This window comes from Harpia harpyja, chromosome 6 (genome assembly GCF_026419915.1).
Source record: "Harpia harpyja isolate bHarHar1 chromosome 6, bHarHar1 primary haplotype, whole genome shotgun sequence".
NCBI classification, from domain to species: Eukaryota; Metazoa; Chordata; class Aves; order Accipitriformes; family Accipitridae; genus Harpia; species Harpia harpyja.
The window spans coordinates 69434554-69460565 of NC_068945.1; the positions used below are offsets into that span (position 1 = coordinate 69434554).

Here is a 26012-nt window from a genome sequence, read left to right on the forward strand (position 1 = left end):
AGTCTGTCCGTCCATCCGTCCATTCATCTGTCCAACCAGCCCTTGATCCATCTACCAGTCAGTCAGTCCTTCCATCCATCCCTCCCTCCCTCCCTCCCAAGGGGGGAGCAGGGGCGGAGCATCCTTCCCAAGCCCCACCCCGGTAGGCCACACCCACACAAGAAGCTCCACCCCTCCCCAAAAGGCTCCACCCCCCCAGCAGTCACCCAAAGGGGAGCTGGTGCCCCCAGGACCCCCCCCAGTAACCCGCATCCCATTGAGGGTCACCCCAAGACCCCCCCCCCATCCTGCCCCTTCCCAGCTGCAGCAGCCAGGGTCATCCTGAGCACCCAGCAGCGCTTTTGGGGTCAAAGCCTGCAATTTGGGGTCAAAGCCTGCAATTTGGGGTCTACCCTGGGCAGAGCAGCGCTAGGACAGAGGAGGGCAGAGGCAGCAAACCCAGCTGGGCCAGACATGGGAGCCCACGCTCCGGGACCCCCCAATGCCCAGGGACCCCCCCCATAGCGCCCAGGCTGGGGAGGGGAGCAGGATCCGGCCCCACCAGCTCTCCCCAGCCGGGAAATCCAAAGCGAAGCTTGCCGGGGGTGCCGGGGCGAGCGTGAGCCGCCCCAGCGGGAGGCCCCGACCTGCTTATTAAAGACCGATTAGCAAAGATTAAAGCCTCATGGCAGCGTCTGCCAGGCCGAGCTGCCCCCACCCCTGGCCGTGCTGCGGGATCCGGGGCTCCTTCACAGCACCCCAGCCTGGCCGGGGGATGTCCTGGGGTCCCTGGACCCCCCCCGGATCTCCCTCCCAGCAAACGCAGCATCTTTCCTGTCTGAGGACATCGAGCTTGGCCGGGGATACCCACAAGCAACCCATGGGTGCTCTGCTAAAGCAGCCACATTTCTCCTTTCCTTCCTTCTGTCCGTCTGTCTGTCCTTCCAGCCTTCCTCCGCTCTTTTTCTTGCCCCAGGTTACAAGAAGCCCGAAGGATTCACCGCGCCGGAGCCGGGGCTGCAACCATCCCGCGCCGGCGTTCAAATAAAGCTGCTGAAACCCATCGCTGCGCTTCCCTGCTCCTCCTTGGGTTTGCGCCCCAAATAACGCACCCTGGTTTGCCGGGACCCCCGTGGGGGACGGCGCTTGGGCTCGGCGGTGGTTGCTGCAGCTGAAAATGGAGGAATTCAACCCAAAGGCCGGCTCAGCCCCTGGGTGGGAGCACAGGGGGATGCTGGAGCACCCCCATGGTTTCCACCCGGCCCCAGGTTGCTGCTGGAGGAGTAAAAAGGAATGAGATAAATTGCACAAAGGAAGAATTAAGCCCCAAAATCATCCCAGCCGTGACCAGCTCCAACGTCGTGGCAGGGCAGGGCAGAGCAGAGCTGGCGTGGGAAGGGCTGGGGGGGTGCGGGATCAAGCCCCAAAACACCCACTGGGTAGGGAGGGATGGCAGGATCCACCAAAACCCCCCCAAAATAGCCCAAAACAGGAGAGCTGGAGGCAGGGGTAGACACATTTGTAACAATTTATTGAATGAGGCAATAATAGACACTGGGAAAACAAGGGGGGGTCCATGCTCTGCTACTTGCCTGGTTTTTGTCGTTTTGGAGGGGTGGGAGGGCAGGGGGGAACCTCTCGGACTAAAAGAACGTCATTTCATCGCCAAAGAAACACTGACTTGAAAGCCACCGACATCTTCACAACAACAATAAAAAAATAATAATTAAAAAAGAAAATAATAATAACAAATTGGAGAACCAGGACTGTTTCTATGGAAAGATCTCCCTCCCCTCGTTAAAGTACAGAAGAAATGTATACAAAGAACATTTGATATTTTTCCATATAAAACAAGTAAATACAAGAATCTGAAAACTTCCTCGAAGGCGGAGCGAGATGTGGAGAACTTTGTTAATGGCCACTTGGAATTAATAAAAAAAAAAAACCAAAAACCCCAAACCCCCCAAAATTAAATACCATGCACAACTGCACGCGCGGCGGGGCTGTGGCTGATGGAGGGTTTGGCCGGGCGCTGCGGCTGGGATGCAAGGGTTTGGCCCGTGGGGAGGTCAAGGTAAAATTTGCTCTCAAAAAACACCCCCAAGGCCTTTTTTTTTTAAACCCTCCGGGAAAGGTTTTTGGGTGATGGGGATTAAAAGTCCCCCCAGAGCTGTGCTAGGAGATGCACGCAGGGCAGGACCGGGGTGGGGGGGTGGTTTGGGGGGTGCAGAGGGGTCCCCCGAAGGGAAGGGTCTGCGCTCAGCTCCCCCCCCGCTACCTTCAAGTGAAGCTTTTCTTACGGGAACCGGACTCTCTGGGGACGGGCAGGGGAGGATGCGGGGTCCTGGGGGATGGCAGCGGGGACCGGGATGAACCCGAGGCAGCTCTTTGGCACGGGAACTCCTGGGAAGGTGGTGGGCGAGCGGGGCGGGATGCAGCCAGAGCCCCTCTAGAGGCGTTTCCACTCCGGTCTAGATCCACAAAAACAGGAAATAATAATAATAATAACAATAATAATAATAATAGAGAAGAAAAAAAAAAAAAAAAAGAAGATATCTAAAATGGCAGGTACGTTTTGAGAGCAGAGAAATAAGAACAGGTCTCCAGTGTGCACCAAGGGGAGCCGAGCGGAGCACGGCCGGGATTCTCCGCAGCGGCGCTTACGGTCGTCAAAGGCAGAGGTGGCCTCGCTTGCCAGCGCGGGGAGGGCGGCAGTCGCGTTGGCTCCTGGAAGAGCATTATCCCTTCAAGAGGTTGCCACGTCCCTGCAGTCACACATGCATTTATTTTTTTTTTTCCCAGGAGAGGAGCCTTTTCTGAACTCTTTTCCTTTTTTTTTTTTTTGTTTGTTGGTTTTTTTGTGTGTTTTTGTTTTTGTTTTGTTTTTTAATATAAAAGTCCACGTTAAAATCTTTGAAACCTAATTAGCCAAGTGCGGACGGTGGAAGGCCGTGCCCGGGAGCTGCCGCGGAGGAAGGTGCCGGCACAACCCGGGAGCGGCGGCGATGTTTCTGGAGCGGTTTTGGCCGAGGGTGTCTGTGCTCCCCTCACCATGCCTCGGCCCCCCCCCAGGCCTCACCCTGCTCGATCCCATGTAGGGGGGGCGAATGGGAGCTAAAGGGTTGCTTTGCTTTGTTTTGTTTTCTTTTGAATGAAAGTCCCGTCACAATTTGGCTTCTCACTCCTATGAGAGCAGAGTGGCGCTATAAAAATGCACTTAACACACATCCTCTGCTAGTATTATTTTTTTTTCTTTTTTTTTTTCCTTTAAAAAAAAAAAAAAGGTTAACAAAACCTTTGCTTCCAAAGCTGGGAGACTCAATGCCACCTGATTGCATCTCTGGAGAGGTGTAAAAAAATTATTCGCGTAAGAGACGAGGAAAATCACCACGATCCTGCTCTGGGCATCGTCACTGTTCCAAGGTCACCACTTCCACTGCCTGCCCGTCCATGGTGACGGCACTGTCGGCTATCCTCGTGGTAACAGGTGCCATTGCCACCTGAACGGGGCCGTTGCCTTGGGCCAGGCTGGTCACCACGGTCTGGTACATGCTGACAGGGATCTGGACGAGACCTGGAGAGACACAAAAAAAAAAAAAAAAAAAAAAAAAGAGTGGGATTGGGAGGGAAGGAGCGGAGTGAGACCAGCACGAGGGACGAGGCTGGTGTGGCCACGTGCCGTGGTCCCCAGGGGTTTGGGGGCTGCGTTTGTGCTGTTTTGTTTGGAGAGATGATCCTTTGGATCGTCAGAGTACTCCTGCCTGGAGTCCTGCGTCCAGCTCTGGGGTCCTCAGCACAGGGAAGACATGGACCTGTTGGAGCGGGTCCAGAGGAGGGACACAAAATGATCAGAGGGATGAACGCCTCTCCTATGAGGACAGGCTGAGAGAGTTGGGGTTGTTCAGCCTGGAGAAGAGAAGGCTCCGGGGAGACCTTCTAGCAGCCTTCCAGTACTTAAAGGGGGCTTATAAGAAAGATGGGGACAAACTTTTTAGCAGGGGCTGTAGCGATAGGACAAGGGGTAATGGCTTTAAACTAAAAGAGGGGAGATTCAGACTAGAAGCAAGGAACAAATTTTTTACGATGAGGGTGGTGAGACACTGGCCCAGGTTGCCCAGAGAGGTGGTCGATGACCCATCCCTGGAAACATCCAAGGTCAGGTTGGACGGTGCTCTGAGCAACCTGATCTAGTGGAAGATGTCCCTGCTCATTGCAGGGGGGTTGGACTAGATGAACTTTAAAGGTCCCTTCCAACCCAAACCATTCCGTGATTCTACGATTCTATGCACGGAAAGCCGGCAATCGGGAGACACCTGCCTCCCACCCAGCAGTGTCCATGCTGGTGTAATTATTTGCGGCTTGGTGGTCTCGCTGCGCCGGACTCACCCACCGTGGTGCTCCGTGGGATGGGAGCAGGGATGGGATGGGGCAGGGTTGGGTGGGAGCACGGTGAGCTCAGCCCGCACCGCGGGGCTGTCCGGCCACAGGGAGAGAGAATAAGGTTAAGGAGGGAAGAAATAAGAAACTTTTGGAGGAGGAACCCGAAGCAGATGCTGGGATGGTACAGCAGGTACCTGTACAGCCAACCCTGTCAGGCCGTGTTTTGCTGGAGGCAGGGATTGCTCCCACATATTTCTCCCACAGCCATGAGCGTGCCATCACACAGCCCAGCGGTGGTCACCCACAGACGAGGAACACACTTCTGAAACACATTTTTCTACTTGACTGGCCCAGAATTGGGAACCTTGGGGCTGAGGAAGGGATAAATTTGGCTTCTCCCCGCTGTGACTCGTCCACCCTCTGTAACTCAAACACCTTCCCACTTTCGTGGCACGTGAGAAGGATCCCGTCGCTGTGCAGACCACCCGTCCTGCCCATGACCCCCGGTACAGCCACCGGCCTCTCTCAAACACGACTGACTTCCTCCAGCTCACTCTCCATCCCAGCTGGGTCCTTCTGCCTTCGCAGGGAGATGGGTAAAGGGCAGCGTGGGACCAGCGAGCCCTGGCCAAGCCATACTGGCTCCAGGCACTGGGTATAGTGCACTATATATACACTCACACATGTATATATATGACATATATATATACACTCAGTATATATACACTCACACATGTATATATATGACATATAACAGAGATAAAGGAAAGCAAACCAAGTTTCTCAGCCCTTCCTCAATCATGGATGGGTCCAGAAAAGTAGGAAACATCATCTTCCCAAGGGCGCCTCTGCTACAGAAAGGGATCGGATGCCCCCGAGCTGAAGGTGGAGCTGGCAAAGATTCGGGCACGTTTTTGGCCACGGAGGAAAGTACCTCTGTGGCAAACATGGTGAGTCCTGGTTAGCTAGGCAACACCAGCCAAGGTGACAACAAAACAACGAGGCCCGTGAGGATATTGTGATATGAATGATGAGAAGAGGTGGAAAAAACAGCAAGGAGCACTGGTACTGCTTGATACAGCTGGGCAGGGGAAGGGGAATGGCAAATCCCGCAGGCTGGCAAGACAAACTTCATCTTTCTACTCTGATACTATCTCTGCCTGTACCCACCACTGCCTTTGGCTTGGCAAAGCACGATTTAGACAAGCGAGCCTGTAAACGCTACCTTGTACATGACGTTTCTGAAACTACCTGCACCTCTGTTGGGGAAAAAGCTTTCAGAGGTCAACAAATCCTTCCAGCCAGCAGCACAGGATGGCCAGCCCCTGAAACAGTATTTAAACAGTTTGAGACAGCAGGTTCCTGACCCAGGCTTTCCCAAAAAAGCAGTACAATCTCTTTTGACTCAGGTTTCTGTGGCAGAGAGCAGACTTCTGTCCCGCCAAGGGCACTTGTTTAATAACACGAGGCGGCAGAGCGCAGCTTGGTGTCCTCAGATAACTTACTGTACAGACAGGAAAGCTTAGGAGTTAATCGTGCTGACCAGGTGGGTGACCCCAGCAGAGCACAGTGTGCTTTGCAGTCCTTCAACATCCCTCCTCTTGGGATCTCAAAGCGCTCTGCGGGTAGGAAAGTTTCGTGATCCCCCAGCCAAAAGGCTGACCCATGCCAGAAGGGTTACGTCCATGTTTGTCCAGTTCACGGCCCAACCAAGGAATTGCTTTCCTGGTGTGATGGTTCAACACTGACTGCTATGAACAGTGTGGAGTCAGGAGAAGGTACAAAGCTCCCAGGGTGCTTTCTAATAGATGAGAGTTTTAGGCAACAAAACACTGAAATAAGAGCTCACGCTCAGCCCTCTTGAAGAAAATCTCCTATCAGACCCTTTAAGGAAACATAGCACACCCCAGTCTAAGCAGGTGCTGGCACAGAGCTGGAGATCTGGCCTGGGATGCACCTAAAATCCCTGCTCCAGACCAAAAACCCAGCTAAGCCCTCTAGGTTACCTGGGTTGCTAACCCAAAGTAGACTGCTGGAGCTCCCAAATGACAGTCTACTACCCATGGCCAACCCAAAGACCAGTCACCACTACCCTCATGGACCACAGAGCATGCAACGTTAAAAGCCTGATCCCTCCATGCTGTGCAAACATGCGCGTTGGCCAGGGTAGGGCTGCTGCCAAAGACGGGTGCTATCAAAAGATGGTGAGACGTGAAGACCCAACCGAGGTCATCTTTGGAAAGGATGAGTTCACGTCACCCAAGGTTTGGCCAAGGCTGGCCACATCTTGGAGCGCACGGAAGAGCAGGGAAGTCTCTGTGAGAGATGGCGACGCGCAGATCCCTTTCTGCATGGGATTAAACTAAATCGCCTCAGCATCTGACGTAGCGGCCTTCCTGCCAGGGGTGGTAACAAACCAAAGGAGGAGAGGGCTGGAAAGTCTGCTGTGCATTAAAGCAGAGATGATCGCCCTTGGGAGAGAGACGATTAAACTACTGAGATACTGTAATCAGGTCTAGGATTGGCCCTCCGCTGCATCTGCTCAGACCTGCACCCTGATTAGCCCTAATCTAGCTGGCATATGTTAATCTAAAGCATGGATTTCAGACCCTTTCAATTGTATTAAAAACAGGAAATCCATTAGACAAAAAAAAAAAAAAAACACAACAACTTCTCGAGTCTTTGAAAAATACCTATCTGCAAAGAAAGTGGAGCTGTGCCGGGATGCTCTGCGAGGAACAGGGCACGCAGGGAGAGCCCCAGCTGAGTCAGGGAAGAGGGATCCCGTCGGATCCCGCACGCAGCTCAGACTAGCTCCTGCCTGGGGAGGGACAACAGCAGAGGTGATGAATCACGCACCGAATGGCGCAGACCATGGCTGCGGGCTCCCGGCAAGCTGGAAGATGCAGCTGGGCTGTGCGTTTGCTTCCCCTTTGTGAAGCCACCCAAAAAGCTGCTCTGGAAGGAATGGTGGGCAAGACACAAAGCCCAGGCACTTCTGTCCCCCTGTGAATCACCCGTTCCTGGCCACCAACCTCATCTACCTGCCAGCACCTCCCATCCTCGGCAGGGACGAAGAGCCAGCTCCAGCCAGCTTGCTTGCTCCAGCTTTGGTGGAGCTTGCTGTGTCCTGCAAGGACATCTACACTGGGAGCTGGGACAGAGCCAGCACCAAGGTCCTGCCTCTCACTTACCTGCAGCATGCCAGGGAAAGACTTTTTTTGGTGGAGGATCAGCTGGCTTTGCTAGGAAGGGGGTTATGGCATGGCCAGCATCACCTGACAGCCATGGAGGGGAAGGGGTCAGGACACGAGGGTGGCCAAGGGAGAAGGAGAGCTGTGACAGGCCTTAGGGGTTGAGATGGCCACCATGAATCAAAGGATTAGAGTCAATCGACTCCGAGACGGCTGCAGCTGTACTCTAATGCCTGGTCAGACAATATTAGTGGCTGCATTTTAGCGGGGGGACTGTGACGGGCCGTAGGAGATAATGAAACTCCTGCTGTTTCAGCAGAGAAGAGGTTACTGCTTACAGAAGAAGAAGGGTAAGAGTTAGGCTCTACCTGCAACCAGAGCCACAGGATTCAGAGGCAAAAAGTCATGCGATGGCTGATAGAGACATCTTACCTGGCCCAGAGGGCAGATCAGCAGCAGCATAAGAACAACTGTTTTGATCCTAAATTGCAGGTGACTGCATTAAACCACCACAAAGGGCTCTGGGGGAGAAGGTCGGGTGGGTGGGATGATTCAGTGCCCTTGGAATTGGTGTCAAGGTTCAGCAGCGCCCTGGACACCCAGGACAGTCGATGCTCAGGGGACCAGGGTCATCAGCGCCAGTTTCTGCCTTGCTTTAACACCTCTTCAGCCCTGAGATCAAAGCAAGCACAGCACGAGGAAGAGATACTACCAGTCTCCAGCTGTTGGGCACATTCCCAGTCCTTCAGGATCTGGAATACTGTCCTACTCAGGGACACAAGACATGCTGGTTTTTTCCCCGGTATCTTAGGTTGAGTACATTCCGCAAGGTGCATCCTTATCTCCTGTTTCGTGTCTGGTAGTTTAAAGGGGCTCAGGCCATCTGCTAATGTGCTCGAAGTACACAGATAGCTAACTAGCCAAGCAGATCCACTCTTCAGTGCCCCAATTCCACAAACTAGTTATTTCCTGACCATAGATGAGGCGAGGTCTACACTACCCTGGCTGTTGATACAGCCCATCGGTGAGGAAACCGTAACAGCCCAAGGCAACCTTGCACAAAGCTCTGTCTGAAGCTGGACTGTAAGCATCAAGTTGTGATTTGGCCCCAGACGGTGTGAAGAGCCTTGCTGCCGTATGTCCTGTGAGAGTTTGGTACGCTCTCATTACGGCAGCAGCGTGAGTTTTCAGCTGGACAGTGAGGTTCTGCAAGCCTTGAAACGCACCCTGGACTAGAAAGGTCTTCACTGATACCAAGACAGGAGTTGCCGCAACAACCTGTACGGACAATGTGGACATTCAATGTAACACTTCTGAAAGTTTAATCCTCATGTTAAATGCTCAGACATGCAGAATGGCTGGGAGAAACTGAACAGTGTGTAATCTCGAGGGACCTCTCTCAGCTGCCAGTCACTCACTGAGTGGGAGATGTCCTCTTCCCAGCTGAGATGGGCTCCTCCGGTGAATGTGCTGGCATGGCCCTCTACACCATGGAAAGGCTGAACGGCAGGACCTCGCACGTAACGTTTTCTGCATGGAGCTCAAGCAGGAACACAGGAGCAAAGTCCTGAAGGGTCAGGAGACAGGAACCAGCCCCATTCTTGACCAGACAACAGCAACCACTGTCATCATGTTGACAATCAACTCAAGAAAGGAAACAGCCTCCTCTTCTTTCAAAAAGTGCAAAATCCTCTTCTTTGGTAGCGTCAACTACAACAGAGAGCTGATCTCCTGCCAAAGCAAACTCCTGTGGGAGCAGCCTCTGGAACGGGAGGGTTGTGAGCAAGCAGAAGGCAAATGGAGAAGCATTACCATTTGGCTCCTGCATCAGGGAACCAGGAGTCTCAAGCGATGCTCAGCCCTGCTCTGTGGTACTTAGCCAGCCTAACCCCAACAAGAGGGGAAAGGGGAGATGGTACAAACCTTTTCAACACACCCTCAGGTGTGTTGAAAGGTGAAGGAAGAATTTGAGAGGGGTGCTGTTAACAGAGGTGAGTTTATGGTTGTAAAAGCTGTGAAGCCACAAGAAACACTGCTCCGAGTGCTGAGCATGGAGGAGTAAGGGGCACAGGTCTGGAGCCATGAAGTAGCACGGAAGTATTGTTCTTGGGATTTCTTTTATGGGGCAAACCAGAAAATGCACAATGACTTCAGCGATCACCTTGGAGCCCTTGATAGAGCATCATCTGGTTTTTAGCTAGGCAACATAGTCTTATTAAAAAAACAGGACCTTGACCGAGAGCTGCATGTCCCCTTCCAAAAGGAGCCTAAAGCCCACTTCAAATCATCAGAAGCCATGAGCCACGGTCAGCCGCAGCCGGTCCTGCTCTTGGGGATCCACTGGCACTGGAAGCACACTCAGCACTAAGGAGAGAAAGCATATCCGATGCAATGGATGCCTAAGTTGATACATCTTGCTCTGTTCTCTTGGACACTGAAGGGGTTAAGTGCGAAAGCTGTCCGGTTTGTCGTTTGCTTTGAACATCTGCAAGCACTGCAGAGTCAGGAGTCCACTGCGAGAGGCCTTAAAAGTCTCTCAGACCCCTGCTAGAACTCTGAACGCCTTACAGTGCTCACGCCAACAATGGAGAAGGCTAAAAAGAGCGAATTTTTCCATTGGACTTTCTTGGCCGTTGACCTCCAACTCATTCAGAGGACTTTGCTTGCTTCAGTCTTCTCAGCTAGCACTGAGGGGAAACTAGTAGAAACTTTGCTTAGCATGATCCTGCCGTAGCATTTTGCCACAGATATTCCTGCAATTTCTTTTTCCCCTCCTCCAGAGGCATGGGGCTGAGCAGTCCAACCAAAATTCCTGTGCTCAGGAATGCACTACAGGGCCCCCGCACACAGGTCAGCAGATACCATCTCATTGCTACATTTTGTTCAGAGCCAAAGGCAACTTTTGAAGACATGATGGAAGAATTCTCGTAGACAATTCAAAATGACCAGTGTGCAGATTTTAATGCACAAAAATCAAGCAGGGAAATGCATCGCTAGAGGACCTCTGTACAACAAAACATTTGCCCTCGGCGGGCAGCACAATGAAAGGGCACTGGGCATGCTTTGGTCTGTATACCTAGGATAGCCTGTAAATACATCAAGACTGATGCAGATAAGCAGTGAATAACCTCATCGTCTTTTCCACAGTGGGACAGAGTAAGATATGAGCTCGAAGTGCAGCATGGAAAGCTGGCCTAGATATTAAGGGGGGGGGGGGGGGGGCGGTGGTGGAACAGACAGCTAAACATAAGGTTAGTGAAGCTCTGGAGCAAAGTCTCCATCACTGGAGGTCTTTTAGAGCCAACTAAGACTAACGCTGGCTCAGGCAAGGGGCTGGTGTAAGCAATCACTTGAATTTCTTTCAGCCTGATATGTGAACAAGATTTTACAGGCTCCATTTTGTGGAAAAAAATCTTTGGTCCACTAATGGTAGAGTCACCAACAAGCAAAGCTGAGACAGCCCTAGGACATACTGGACAAATCCGTTGGCTCTAGAGGTATTTCTTGACAGTAAACTTGGTTCGTAGTCAACCACAGGATATACCTCATTCTCCCAGCCATGCATAATTTCTTTTAGCAACATGGCAAAACATGAAGGACTCTGCTACACTTCACCGCTACCGGTTTTAAAAAGGACAGTCATGCAAACAGGATATTGAGCAGCTCTGTCCAGCTGTCTGCAGTCTCATACGTGTTCTGGCCTACATTGTTGCCTACAATAAAGGTAGCACAACCACCAGTACTTAAATAACTGCAGAGCAACTGTGTCCTTCAACTGAATCCTGGAGTAAAGAGGATTCCTGTTCTCACCAAGACAGATAACTGCAGTGCTAGAGACTACCCGGTGTGTTACTGCTAACACAAAAGAGCACTGTTCAGCATGCACATTAAAAGCTCCCACAACAGATTTTTATTAAATCCACATTGCTTTGCATGGGAACCTGGCTTGCCAAGATTTCCAGAAATTATCATCTTGACCACCTCCCTTTTGGGGGACTGACTCGAGAGGCCTTCAAGAGGGGAGAAGGACAGGCAATGGGCATGAGCATGTATTTTCAGAAAAACAAAACAGATCTCTGTAACAAGTTCAGATCACACCAGCTAAAATGAGTGCTCTCGAAGTCACGTTACCCTGAAAAATCCTCTGACCGTGGAGCAGAAACATCCGCAAACTAAACGTGTCCCTTAAGATATGAGGTGTTGACATGACACCATGGATGGGATTTCACCCAAAGTCAACTGCAGAAATCAAGCATTTCAGGAATCCTATCACACTCAATGGTGACAAAGGAAGCAGAAGACATCTCTTAACACAGGCACCTACTTTAAGATAAGACGAACCGTCTTCTGAAAGCATGCCCCTCTCTCTCTCTGCCCCCCCCCGCCACTGCTAGAGCATCAATGACTAATTCAAATTAGATGTCTCTTAGGACAAGACGATAATTGGAAGGATTTTCACCATCAGAAATGGCTTACTGACAAATCACAAAAAGCCCACGCAGTGATTTAAGCTCTGAGAACTTTCTAGGCACAAAACAGTCACAGCTCTTCCCTATACATCCTCTGTGCCATTCATTTCAAAACACAAAAATTGTTCCACCAAATGATAATTTGAAAAAAGCTGCAGTCTTTATTCTGCTTGCTGACCGCAAGCATACCTCAAGATCGTCCATCATCTGTCTTTTCAAGAGCCACTCCGGTCAAAACCACAACAAAGAGAAATGTAACAAGGCACCTGAAGTTTTGATAGCAAAGTTGAGTCACAGCAGCTCACAGACGGAGCACTAACCTGAGTATTGCAATCTAGCAATAGCCTTGACTTTTGCTTAAAGAGAAGGTAAGCACAGGAGACAAAACAAGATGCAACGTTTCCATCAACAACTGCATGGGATGTAGGAAGGACAGCCCTGGAGCCACTATTTCCTTCTCTGCATCCACCCCATCTTCATGATCACATCTCAGTCTCAAACTGTCCCTGGGAATCACCTACCTGCTTAATATTGTCAGTGACTTCTTTCCTTAGCCTTGGTTCCTCTTGTTCTGTTTCAATGAGCTTTCCTTCTCCACTCGTTCAGAGCAATGGGAGCTGCTGTCTCTGTGATCCATAAAGCCCGGTTGATCTGGGACCTCCAGCCCTACACCATCAGACAGGCACAGCCCAGGATGCAACACCATGCTTATATGGCTCATTCTTCCTCGCACTCATTTAGCTTCAGCAAAGACTGCTAGATGCTTGGTATTTTGCATCAAGGTGCTGTTTTAAAACCCAAGTTTGGATGTTTGATTTTTATTTATTCCCAAGTCTCAGTCAGAGACCAACCTTCCTTCTCTAGCTGTGAGAGGACAGCTCGTTGCACTAGCATCTTTGATACATTTCTATTTTCTTCCTCTCCACCAGGAGGGAAGGGTCAAAGCTTAGCCAAGATCTGAAACGCCTTTGGCTTAATCTCCCTTGTTTCTTGGTCTTTTACCTTTGCCTCTGTGGCAGATGAAGGCAATCCATCCTCAGAAAGGGACCACTCAGTTACTTGTGGCTCCTTTCAGCAGACCACGGTGGGGCAGGTGTGTCTGCACCTCCCACTTTGTTCGATATACAATCCAAGAGAATACACAAGCTCAGTCTTCATCCCAGAGAGATGACCTAGAGGACACTACTCTTCCTTGTCAAATGACTAACAAGATCCCTGAAGATGATTCCAAAGCTTTTGGGGGTTTTGAGTTTTGGAGGTTTGTTTTGGTTTGGGGCTTTTTTTTAGAGTTCTTTTTAAGTTGCAGTACTTTGAGACAAAAACACTGGGGCTGGGATTCGTGATTTACAGAAGACTGTGTTGCTGGGACAGCCCAACCTACCAAGTGACATAGAGACAGAGGCTCAGCTATGCTCATGGAATTATCTCCTCTGAAGCCCCAGCATTTCCATGGAAAGAGGAAGACCCTAGTGAGCCAACCTGATACCCAGACTCTTCCCTGGCACAGCAAAGACCCACAGTCTTCAAGCAGTGGTGACAAACGTCTCCTTCACCGATGACAATTCCCAACTGCCATGCACCTCTGTCTTTGCAGCCCTTTCCTGACATACCAGAAGTCTTCCATCTGCAATTGTCTGCAGTGAGGACAGTAACATAAGGAAAAACTTGCAATTATTTTTAACATTGGAAATGATTAATCTGAAATCCCAGGTCTTCCATTTCATCCCCAGTTTGATGGAGCTGAAAACTCCCGTGAAAAGGGTGCTGGGGAAAGAAGGCAAAGCAGCATTCTGTTATCCTGACGGTGGATCAGGTGCATGCCTTCAGCCCCTGTGTCTTACATAAGGTTACCTGTCCTTCCCTCTCCCCTTCACGGGGTGTTGAGGGTGAATTTAGAGCATAATAGCAGGACCTGGACATCATCTGAGGCCGAATAAAGCTGTGTCTGTTCAAGCTCAGTTCCTACCCAGACCTCACACACTAGTGCTGGGTCCCCAGGGTAAGTCACTCTAAACTCAAGCCAATCTGGTATGTAGGAGAGGTGACAAACACGCGAAGAGTGTATGTGTCTACCTGTGAAAAGAAAGCTTTTTTACTGGACTCCACAGATGAAAGCTTAGTGAATAACCCTTCTAAGCTTCCTTGATCAGCTGGCTTTGCTGTGGAGTGAAGGGCACACCTGATAAGATTAGCGGTCTATCATGGTCAATCAAGTATATAGGAAACATGGTTAAAAATAGAGAAAGTACAGCAACTCCTAATGTCTGCTCCAGTTGGGATTCGCTTTTCTTACAATCTGTTTTCTGTTAATAAAAAAGACGGAGTAGACAGGTGTTACCAGTGCCAGGCTTCTCAGAAAGTAAAGACAGGAAACACCTAATAAATTAGAGTCTGCTCCTCTTACGAGGAATCAGATATTAAACCAATGATGGGACAGGCGGGCAATATAGCACCTTAAAGTTTCTGGACAATCACCTAATAGGGATCCCTGTTATATTTTGCCATAAATACTTTACTGACTTGCCTGCTATGCTATTAACATCCACAGGGGCTCTCCAGAGGAAGAATTACCTATTGAGACTGATTCTTATCCTGCCTTTAAACACAGCCTTTAGGGTCCTGTATTTTCTATATGGTTTTATTAAAGGCTGTTGTGAGAATGAAGGCAGGGTACCATCTAAAATTGATAAAATGTTACATTACTTGAATGACAAAAGTCCATTTTAGAATAAAGTCATTTGAATTGAATTATTTTTTTTAAAGCACTGAAATGTCACATATTCTCATGAAGCAGATAATTATTTGGCAGAGTTTCTGCAGGAACAATACTCTGGGCACTCTTGCAAATCATAAATAGTGTGCAAGGGGAATACAGCTGCATATCAAAAGACAGGTGTGTCCACAGTCCAGAAGAAGCTGGTGGACTTTAGCCAGCAGAAGTGTCAGCGGTCACATACACACACACAAGCTCTTGTATCTACCCTCCTGTGCTGTGTGACACAGGGGACAGCCTACTTCTTTACTTAGGTTTCTGCTACAATGTTCAGCCTCTCATTTCTTAAAGCTGATGGGTGCTGAAAGTGTATTTATTGGGTTTTCTCTCCTTTGCATTGTGGCTTTGACTCTGCATCGTGCCCATGACCTTTAAAAAGCCAAATTTTACAAATCCAAAAATCACAACATCCCCACAACCCCATTCATCACCACAGTACCGCTGCTTGAGTGTTACTAAAATACAGGCTCTGAGCCCAGCTCTGTCGTGCTCCTCACTAATTCTTTACTTAAGTAACAATTATGAGAGACAGCTCGGCTTGCATAAGGCTAACAGGATTGGGCTGCAAGATATTAGCACACCCCAGAGGCATGCGCATCTCTACCCTGCAGCCCAAAGAGTGTCCAGGCATAGAGCAGCGGCTGAGACAGCCATTACAAGATGCCTGGATGTAAATATATATCTGACATCTGATATCTTCCCCTTGAAAGTGTGAAAGGAGGAGAAGAAAAAAAAAAAGACAGATAGATATAGTCCCTTTAACCCCAAGAAACACCACACAGGCAGGAACCTAAAGGAACAAGTGGCAATACTGACAACAGCCCAATCCCATTATTCCAAACTACCACCACAAAAATCCACTCACCTGATGAACTCTCTGCTAGGCTCCACTTGTAACCTGAATAGTCTGCTGCTAGGAAGCCTGACAATAAAATGCAAGTGTAAAAGGCTGAACAAAGGCCAAATACTACAGTTGGGGGGGGGGGGGGAATTAAGTGGGGTAATTAATATAGTCACAGGAAATACATCCTTTTGCTTACTAGGTGAATTAAAAAATTCAATGCCCACATATGAGGAGAAAATTCAATGTCCACATATGAGTAATACCCCAATATTAGGCACAGTAACTTAAATATTTCTACCTCTACACAGAACATTACGTGCATAAGTGGGAGGCAGAGTAAGTGGGAGGCACATATCAGATAATTCCAGACATTTGTACTGTATTTTACAAATATTTAGATGAATGGCTTAATTGGACCAGAGAGGCCCAATGAGAAACGGCTGCACAGAAGTGAGAGTAGTAAAATCCATCTTGGAGAAGCTAAGGCCACCTCCAGTAAATCTCTCCACTGTTCCCTGAGTAGAGGGATGAGAAATGAATGAGAAGCAGAAATGGCTGCCAAAGTGGCATTTCTATGTATCCCAAGAGCACGAGGCTAGAAAGTTCATGAAATCCAGGCACTCGGCCTTATTGGTCTCTGAAAGGAGCTCAATGTGTTTTTAAGGCTACGACAGACTCGGATCTCAATGAGTTTCACAAGTTCGTACGCTGCGCGATAGATCACATGTGAACACGGACATTAGCATATACTACAGAGCATTTAGTACATGGAGATATAAAGCAGCTATTGTTCTGGCAGTAAGGTAATACGTAACCAGATAGTCTCTGGCTTCATCTAAAAAACATTTTCCCAGCATTTCGCTAACTTGTTCAGCAGGAGCCTCTCTGCTACAACAGAGTGCACATTCATGGCCAACGAACGGGTCCAAAGTGATGGGCTCTCTCCCCCAGTGCCCCACTCCTGGCCCCTGTGCCTCTTTGCTGGGAGAAATCGTGCTCTTAACCCAAGAGAGGTGACATGAACTCACAGCCAAGCAAGGTGCACAACTTTTGGAGGAGGACAATGCCTTGGGAAGGCGTTCAAAGCTTTACCTTGCAGATATGGAAAGCTGCAACTCTGGTGTCTCTGCTGAAGCCTTACCTTACGCTAGTTCCTGCGCTAGCTACAAGGAGGTAAGCACTCTTCTTTTTTCCTTGGGGGAAAAAAGGGCTAGACACACACCTTAAGGGTCCTTTTCTTCTCTTCTTCAAAGCATACCCTTCAAATCTAGCTATAAAAGCATCCCTGCTACAAACCAGCACACATCCTCATTGCAACGGTGTGAAGTGTCACAGTGCTTTGGTGTCTGCAGCCTGTCTTCTTTATAGGACAAGGGACCCATTTGGCATAGATCCCCCCGCCTTCCCCCCATGTAGGACCTGGCCCATCCTTAGCAAGGTAAGCAATAAATCACAGCAAATACATGACTCAGACATGGAACTTATCATGCAAAGAGCAAGTTTTTACAGTCTACATTCCTCCTTTTTTTCATACACCACCGTCTTTCACTGCCTGGGCTGCGCAGCAGGTGGGATGGGTTCCTACCTCTCTCTCCCGAGAGTACTTATTCTTGGTATGCTACAGCCTCTGGCAGATTCCTCCCTTTTAAACTCTGCACAGCTGTTGATTAAAAAAAAAAAAAAAAAGGCTTGGGCCCTGGCCTGGTGACTGAAGGCACAGAACATTTGTGCATCCAGGCAGAGCCCGAGCCACACAGGCTAGGTGGTCGGAAGCCTCTTTGCACACCAAGACAAGGCAACGATGGGTGCAGGGAGAGAAATCACCGTTTGCTTTGCAGTAAGCAAAGGGGTCTTCCAGGTGTTCTGTCCCTGTGGGTCTCACCCCGGGTGCACAGGGGCCCGCAAAGGGGAGACTCACGGCACACGGACCCGCGCGGACAAAAACTGCAAAAAGAATCAAGCAGCCGCTTGTATAACAGCCTGTCCTGTCGCTTCCCGGGGCAGGACAGAACAGGTCGGAAAACGCCTCCTGAGAGCGAAAGGAGCTGCGGTGGCTGGAGAATCCCTTCTGCTTTGCATCTGTTGTGGATGATTCAGACCGGAGTCCCGCTCACTGGCTGCGGGAACGACTGCTCTGGCTCAGACCGCAGGTCCGCCTGGACCAGAAGCGAGAAGGTACAACTCTGACAGCAGCAAATGAGCAGAAAGCCTAAACCCTGGCCAAATTCAAGTCTTTTTAATTTGCTGCGGGACTTCAAACCTTGTGACACTTAACTCCTATTTGGAAGTGTGACTTGGACCCTTTTTTGCAAAGAAAACGTACCAGGAACCTCTGAGAAGATTTGGCCGAGGACGTCACAATGCATCTGCAGGTTAGAGCAACAGGAAACAACCATGGGACAAATTCATTGATAGTGTATAATTGAACACAAACACCCCTGTCTGCTGATCCCTGTGACTTCAAAGGAATTGAACATACTATATTTATGCCAGCAATAAAACTCAGCTTCCATTAGCTATATGTTCACCATTTAAATGCAGTGGTCCTGTCGTGCACACACCAATTAGAGTCCCCTAATGCTTGGGAGTACAAAGCTTTTTTTTTTTTTCTTTTGATGGAAAGGGGTGGAAGGGAAGAGATCAGCTGGCTCAGGGGAATAGCAGAGAGCCTTTCACTGTGAGGTCTCGCGTTCAAATCTGTCATAGGCCAGTGGTAACAGATGGCCACTTCTGAAGGCTGTTCTGTAGCTTACATGAAATGAGGGTTTGTCTCAAGCCACTGGTGGACAACTTACTGAAGCCACAAACACACTGCTGGTGGTTTCTGGCAGAGATGGTAGAGAAACCAAGGGATTACATGGGTACAAAGCAACTGCTGCTTACCTGATCAAAGGCACCTCCTTCCTGGAGGGAACAGAGGCAAATTGCTGGCAGCTTACGGCTGCCGCTGCCTGCGCAGTGGAGGAACCTCTGGCTCTACAAGCCTGGATCTCGGTCTGAGAGTGCCTGCTTTAGCTGTCATTGGCTCCTTCGGCTCATCAGCACCAGTCCCTGTTCACTGAACTTCCCTTCGGACACGCTTGAGGTTTTGAAAATTAAAATCATAGTGGAAAAATGGAGATGAGGAAGTTCAAGGATCTGTGGCAACAAGGAGGCAAACCCACAGGGAGGGAAAATTTGATACGATCTGTAAGCTGGGTGTGGGAATAACAAATAATACCATGATTAATTTTAAACCAATTCCAAGCTAGTGCTCCCTCAGTCTTTCCCTTCTCAGAGTCTGTGTCTTCTCCAGGGCACACTTTAACTTTCTGTGGGCAGATGGCAAAAAGTGCACCAGTGACTGAGTGTCCCTGGAGCAGAAGGGGGTCTACGCAAGCCATCAGAAAGCGTTACTCAGGGAGGAATTTGTACATATCAGGGAATAAATTAAGCCAACGGATATGGGGGGTGGGAGGAACAAGTCAAAATCAGGCTTAGAAATGCCACCTCTGGCTTTGGAAAAGATTCAGAGGAAACCACTTCAGGAGACATTGCTTTTTTTCTTATTGGAACCTGTTTTGCAGCCTCACGTCGACTCACAGAAGCACATGTGTGCTCCTGACCTGGCAAGCGTGCTTTGCAGCGGTGGCTGGTGTGGCTTCAAACATACCAACCCACTGATGGACTCATGCAGCCAAAGAGATAGCAGCCTCCCACAGCAAGCAGAAGCCATCGTCCTGCTCTCATGTGCTGGCCTACCAGGGTCTGCAGTATGGGGAAAATAGGGCGATTCCCCTGCAATCTTCCTGCACAGCTGTTTACTAGCTGCGGATTACCGCTGTCACATGAGCTGCTTTACAGCAAAGCCAAGCTGTCTTCATGAGCTGAGAAGGTCACTGGGAGACAGGGGCCTCCAGGGACAAACACACTGCCCTCTACTGTGACTGTGATTTACTTCCCAGAGGGACGCCAGGCAGCAAGAAAAGCATTCCCGACTGGTCAGAGGGCAATGAAAAATGGTTTTACCTTCAAGCCCTCTGCCCAGCTATCGTTAGGACTCACCCAGAGAAAGGGGAGAGGAGGGATATCCCCGGGGGTTAGTCTCACGCTGTCCATTTACCAGGCTGCAATCAAGGTGCTGGAAGGCTGGAACAGTCTTTACAGTGACAAATTTACCTTCTCTTCCTTGTGTGCCCACAGGTGAGGGCATCCCACCAACCTTTTGGACAAGGCCACCCAAGCATCACCAGCCAAGGGATGCCAAGGTGGAGCTGCATCTCCCCAAGCTCTCGTGCAACCTGCTGACATCTCAAAGCATAGATTAATCAATCCTATAGCAAGAAATGTCGTCTTCTTCAAACCCAAATCCTAGCCGTTGAACATCAGGGCCAAAGAAGAGGAACGAGTTTCACTTGGAAAAACAGAAGTCTGAAGGTCCAGTGTGGCCACTCAGGAAAACGAATCAAAACCTGCAATCTTCATCATTCTGCCATAGGCAGGTCTGGTGGACAATGAAAACATTTCTGCAAGTAAGATTGCTCACAGGCTCAGTGGTTGCAGGACAGGGCTCTTTACTATGCCCCAGAGGCACAAGACAGATGGGGTTGTGCTTTTAGGCTTTAAAATCAGTCCTTGCTATGGAGATCCAATGAAGAGGATAAATACAGTCACAGAATGATCCTCTAGACATGCTCAGAAAAAAGCAATAGAGGAACTCAAGAGGTCAGACCCTGCTAAGAAAGCAGCCAAGGCTGTTTTCAAAGAGGGGCAGAGCCCTTTATAAAGCAAAGAAAACAAACAGCCCCTTGAGCAGTTTGGAGATGTCTAGTCCCGCATCGCACGCCCGGGAAGTGGGAACACACAGTCCGAAGAGGAGCATGGAGTGGGGGAGGCTGTGCTGAGAACAGAAAGTGCAAGTAGCTCCGCAGGGAGGAAACTTTGGTCTAATACACAAGAGCTTCGTAAATGGAAAGACACGCAAACCATGCCTCAATACGCTGAAGAGCTGTACTTGGGGAAGCCCCAGCTTGTAGCTTAGCTTACAGGGTATTTCTCCTTCTAGTGGGGTGCCAGGCGGGGGGGAGAGTTCACAAAATCCATCTCATTTCATAAGATGCCTCACACGGTAACAACAGCTTGCTGGGATTTCAGCCAGCTTCCCATTTGGATCAGATTGCACCCTACGCCCACTGACAGCCATTAAGAGCCTGGAGCTCACAAACTGCCCTCGGGTCAGACGAGCCTCCATCCATTCAAAGCCTGGCAACATTTTCCACAGCTCTCCAGTGTACAGCGGGAGAGCGTGGCCTGATCCAGCCCAGTTCATAGCCACAAGGGTACCTGCTAGGAAGGCAAGAACTGTGTCCTGCTGTCATGAAACAGCAGATTGCAGCCCAGTTCTGCTGTGACACAGGGGTGCAGGGGGATTAGAAAGCCCCTCTCCATCTGCCCTGATTCAGTGTAATCACAGGCTGCTCTTTCAATTCCCCAAGCCCTTGAATGGTGTAAGGGGTAAAAGCAGCGTGGCACAGGTAGAAAAACAGCAGCGACATCCCCAGCTTTGTCTGTGGTCGCAGCACTCGCCCATCACTACACAGATGGGGAGATGGGGACTCCATTTCTCTAAGCAGGAGGCCAGCCACCTTGCAAGCTAAAATCTGCACTGAAAGATACTACAGCTGCTCCACAGCAGGGACCGTTGCCCATCCTTACCCCGAGGCAGCGAGGGGTCAGTTGGGATCAGTTGCAGAAGAAATGGTGCCCTACAACTCAAGATGCAAGTCTTGCTCCACTCTGGGAAGCAGCTCGCCATGCCAGTGTGCAAGGAGGGTGAGCTGGGACCTCTCATTTGGGATTGCCTGGAGGAGCAGGAGAACAAGCAGAGATTGTGATAGCAGGATGAAGTTGTCCTTGGTTGTCTCCTGTCTGCTGTTAAGCTGGAAGGTCTTCCAGACATGGGCTACAATACCCAATGTCTCACCGGGCTCAAAAAGCTGAGGCGGGGGGCTGCCACACACTCAGCATAGGTTTGAATAAACTGTTATTACAGGCAGAATCCATCACACATGAACTTCATCCTGGGAACACTGAGAAAGGAGCAGCAAAGCAGAGGCTGGTTTTGATATTGGCTTAATCTACCATCCACCCAGTTCAACACTTATGGGTTGGAATGCTCAGATCCACCGTTGAGCTCTGCCAGCATAGAAATTGTCTGTGTCCAGCAGAAATGGCAAAAAAACTGCCTTCCCCAGCCTTATGTTGCCTGTGGTCCTTTTATGAGTACCACCACCCTATTTGCAAATGTGGCAGGAGCCCCATGAAGAAGCTCTGCTGGTACAGCTCTGCCAACCAAGCCTCTGATCTGGGTTACGTTAGTCATGGAGGAAGAGGCCTGGAAAAATGACTCACTGGCATCTGCGATGGGTTAGGAGAGTGATGCAGGACCAGGCACCTTCACAGAGCTGGTTTTCTGACTGCATCTGTGCCCTTTTCTTTAGGCCAAGAGCTATAAATAGAACAGCACCATGCTGAAGATGTGCAGGTTGTCAGGAGAGCACCTCCCTACCCCAACTTGGGGCCAAAGCACCAATCCCCAGATGGCGGCACTAACGAGGCAGACTACACAGATACCTCCATCCCTTCCCATCCCAATTCTTGGGCTGGAAACAGTGGCAAGCAAGGAGAAGTTTGTCTATCCAGTTCTGTGCTTCCAGACATACTTAGGGAAACATGCTAAGTATACTGACTGCCATTCCTTTCCTGCCCGTATTCAACCTCATCTCTTTTAGACAAAAGGATTAGGATATCCAACTCTTGCAGGCACCCCAAAACCACTGCTGTAACCAAACAAACTGGTGTAGGTCCAAAGTCCTTCTCAAATATCTAAGTCTTACAGTCGGGGTGCATATACATTAGGGAGATAAAAAACCCCACAATATATCATCAACAAAAACCCCCACCCCTCTCTCAAACAAAATCCTATACACTTCTCAATCACGCACTAGTTAAAATGAGGACTGTACTCCATAAAGATGACCAGGCCCCTTCCTTCTCCTGCTCAGTGTTCATCTTGGCTGAGCAAGAGTGGAGTTGTGCAGAGCTGCCCATCCCCATTAGCTTACGCAGACATCAGGCAGAACGCACCTTCTCCACAAGCAAAGGTGATCTCCAACCAGCCAGCGAGCCAAGAGCCATATGGCCCATCACCCCCCGATACCAGATTCAGGGATGTTAGCATGAGGGGACCAGCAAAGCTCAGGACCTCAGTAACGTTACTGTCAAAGCCAGGTTGTTGGGGACTTTGTCACCATAAGTTGAAACAAACGCCTGGAATTTAACGTGAACATTGGCAATAGTAAAGTCAAATGAAAAGTCCCATTAAGAGATGGAGAAAAGCAAGATCTAGTGAATACAAATATATTCCCCATGTATCAATTCACCTGCCAAAAGGCTTGGCCTCTTTTCAGTAAGCGTCCTGCACTGAGCAGCTCCTTCTGAAGCCACGTGGATTACTGAGGGACTGTGAGATGAAGACACAGAAGCCTTGACAAATATCATACAAATAAACCAAATAAATAGGCTTCAAATTCAACCTAGAAACACAACGAATTTCTAGTCAAGCAGCACATTCATTCAGAGTGTTCCCAGTCAGATCAACTTATTACTCTTTTGTGATGAAGCGTCACCATGGGAAGGATGCTCAATCTTGGGAAACTTGGGAAAGCAACAGCCCTACATAATGAGAAAATAGGGTCACTGCTGCAGGAGGAGAGAAGCAGGAAAGCTGTGCCATGAAGGCCCTTGTTGAAGCACATCTCTGTAAGGAAGGCTATGGAAGACACAAACCCTGTCTGCTTCCTTAAACCCACGTTCAGCCCCAGCCCAAGCCCACGCTGCAGCTAGGCCAGGGCATGGTGGGAACAGCACCTCTGGCACACAACATGCTCATGTTTCTATGCTTCCATGCATGAAGCAACCATGTCCCTTTGCCTTCTCAGCCCTGAAGATCTCAGACCAAACATTCCTTAAAATCCATCTGCCTCAGCGAAGCTGAGCCTTTATGGGGGGGAAAAAAAAAAAAAAGAAAAAGAAAGTTTTCTTCCTGACTGTTGCCCCCGAGATGGCTGTGTTTTGGCACCAGAGTGAATGCATGTGTAAAACAATTGGGATCCCTCAAATATGAAGCTTCCCAATACAACAATTCAGAAGACAGACTGATGAACACAGTGTCAGTAGATCTGAATTTTCCAAGAGAAATTCAAGATCAGCAGAAAGAACTTAAGCTTTCTGTTACTATCGCAAAGATGGGAACTGCTTTAGGTAGTAAGACCAGAACTGCTTTAAAGTATTGCAGCAGACATCAGGCAGCTTCTCTTTTTAAATTTATGGATAAAGAAGAAATCCTGCCCAGCCTGGAGTCGATACCAGTCCTGCTTCCTCTTCCAGACCAGAACAAAAGGGAACATATTGCAACTATGCTGAGAAAGGAGGGCTGCTGTCTATTTCTTTAAATGTAATGTTAATGCCTTGTAATCAGCTTTAATTTTTAAACAGACCCAGCCCTCCTGTCCATTTCCCCTAATTCAGGACACGTGGAAGGTAAATGGCCTATGCTTAAACCGGGACAGCATCAGCTGTGACAGCTGGAGAGCCTGTAAGTCTCAACTGCCTGATAACAGGAATGGATGTCAAAACTCACCAGGGGAGGGGAAACGGGGAGGGCAAGGGAGGTGCTGGAGATGCTGTAAGGTCATTGAGAAGCCAGGAGATAAGGCCAGACAGGGCACAGCTCATTTACTGGATGGAAACTCACTGAAAGCAACAGGACTCGAAGAAATGCTAGAAGTGATGAAACAGCAAAGGACTTGGCAGTGACTCCCTATCCCTAATGAAGTTGGCTTCCCTTTCAGGGTATTGCTAACACCATCACAAACACACTGAGGAAAATCTTTTAGGGGACAGCAACAGATCAAGCTAGGAACTGAGCAACTTCTGGTGTCTGCCCAGGACACTGCCTTCTCTCTTTGCGATCTCAAAGGTGTGTTTCAGAACTAAAAAGCAGCCTGTAGACTTCATGTGAGACTTGGACACAGAATGGGGGCACAAAACCACCCGGGAGACTCTCCTTGTGCTCCTCCGACACCGCTGCCTTTGCAAAGAGGAAAGAGACCTGTGGTACATTACAAGTGCTCTTTATATAAAAACATTTTCCCCCAAGGAAATAAAATGGCAGAGCCCACGAGCCTCCCTATCCCAAAAGCCAAACCGTACCCAGAAATAACCATTCTGTGTCTCCATCAAGGGACTTATCAAGGTCACTCAACAAGCCAAGGGAGGCCCTAAAGCCAGCAGCACTCAAGTGCCATGGCACCCACCTCCAGCCTCCTGCTCTACTCAAACAACCCAGACAAATTGTCTGCGCTGGGTTGTGCGAGGCTGGCTCCACGTAACATAACTGCACGTTGGCATAGGTAGCGCCTGGTTAGTTGGACCGAAGGGAAAATCTGGCCATCAATGCAGTACAAGCGGGACTTGTCTGAGCCACTATTTTTAGCCCCGGTTGGTGGGCAGACAAATCCTAATCGTCAGCGGCAGCCGCCTCGTCATCAGTCCCAAGATGTCAAACCAAAGCCGCACAGCGCCCATGACAGCCCAGCGTCAGAAGGACAGCCTGAGCCGACTGCAGCGCCAGCGCTGCCCGAGATTAGTGCCCAAGAGTAATGTAGGACAGCAGCAAAAAGCATGAGATCCATCACGATGGGTTTAAAGCGGCAAGGCAAGGCAAGGCAAGCCATGCCAAAGCGAGCAGAAATTATCTGTGCTGGTAAAGCTCAGTGCAAGCGAAGCAGCGGTCTCGGGTCTTGGAAATACTTTGGCCCTCATTGTACTGGGAAAGACCTAGCAGCACCATGCTGGCTGCTGGCATCAAACCTGTGGCTGGTGTCCCACGATCCCGGCACTGCATATTCCTCACCACCCACACTGGGGCTCCCCGGACAGCCAGAGGCTGACACGGAAAGGGTGCAGACACAGAGATGGCTGAGCTGCAGTCAAGTACCCCCTCTCTACAGGGCACACGTAGGGAACTGCACGTACTTGACATAGAATAAGCTCGTTTTAACAGAGGCTTATGCCAACATATTTTACTCAGAGTGCATCACAGCCCCATTGCTGGCAATAATTCATTCATGCACAGTAATTCGTCCTCTAGGAAAAACTTCTCACTGTTCCTGGACCTGCTCAGCACATGCACCCAGGAAATCACACTCATCCACTTCAGCTCTCCTTGCTGGCTGCCACCGGACTCTCTTTTCCCCTGTCATCTGAAACACATCTGCAAAAATTATTTTCCTCGCTTCTCCTTCAGATTGGGATTAAATCCTATCTGTTTC

The 26012-nt window shown here is 49.5% G+C and overlaps 1 protein-coding gene across 8 annotated transcripts in view; it reads right to left on the reverse strand.

The window, feature by feature from the left end:
* Positions 1 to 3219: 3219 nt before the first annotated feature.
* NRF1 (nuclear respiratory factor 1) overlaps positions 3220 to 26012 on the reverse strand; it is a 73000-nt gene continuing 50207 nt past the window's right edge. For 6 of the 8 annotated variants that reach the window (XM_052789986.1, XM_052789985.1, XM_052789988.1 and 3 more), the window contains 2 exons: positions 15661 to 15717; positions 3220 to 3553 (listed from right to left, as the gene is read on the reverse strand). In XM_052789986.1, coding sequence (XP_052645946.1) covers positions 3390 to 3553; positions 15661 to 15717 — 221 coding nt within the window. In that variant the 3' untranslated portion in view covers positions 3220 to 3389. The remainder of the gene's footprint in view (positions 3554 to 15660; positions 15718 to 26012) is intronic. The other 2 variants (XM_052789984.1, XM_052789991.1) reach the window with 1 other exon arrangement.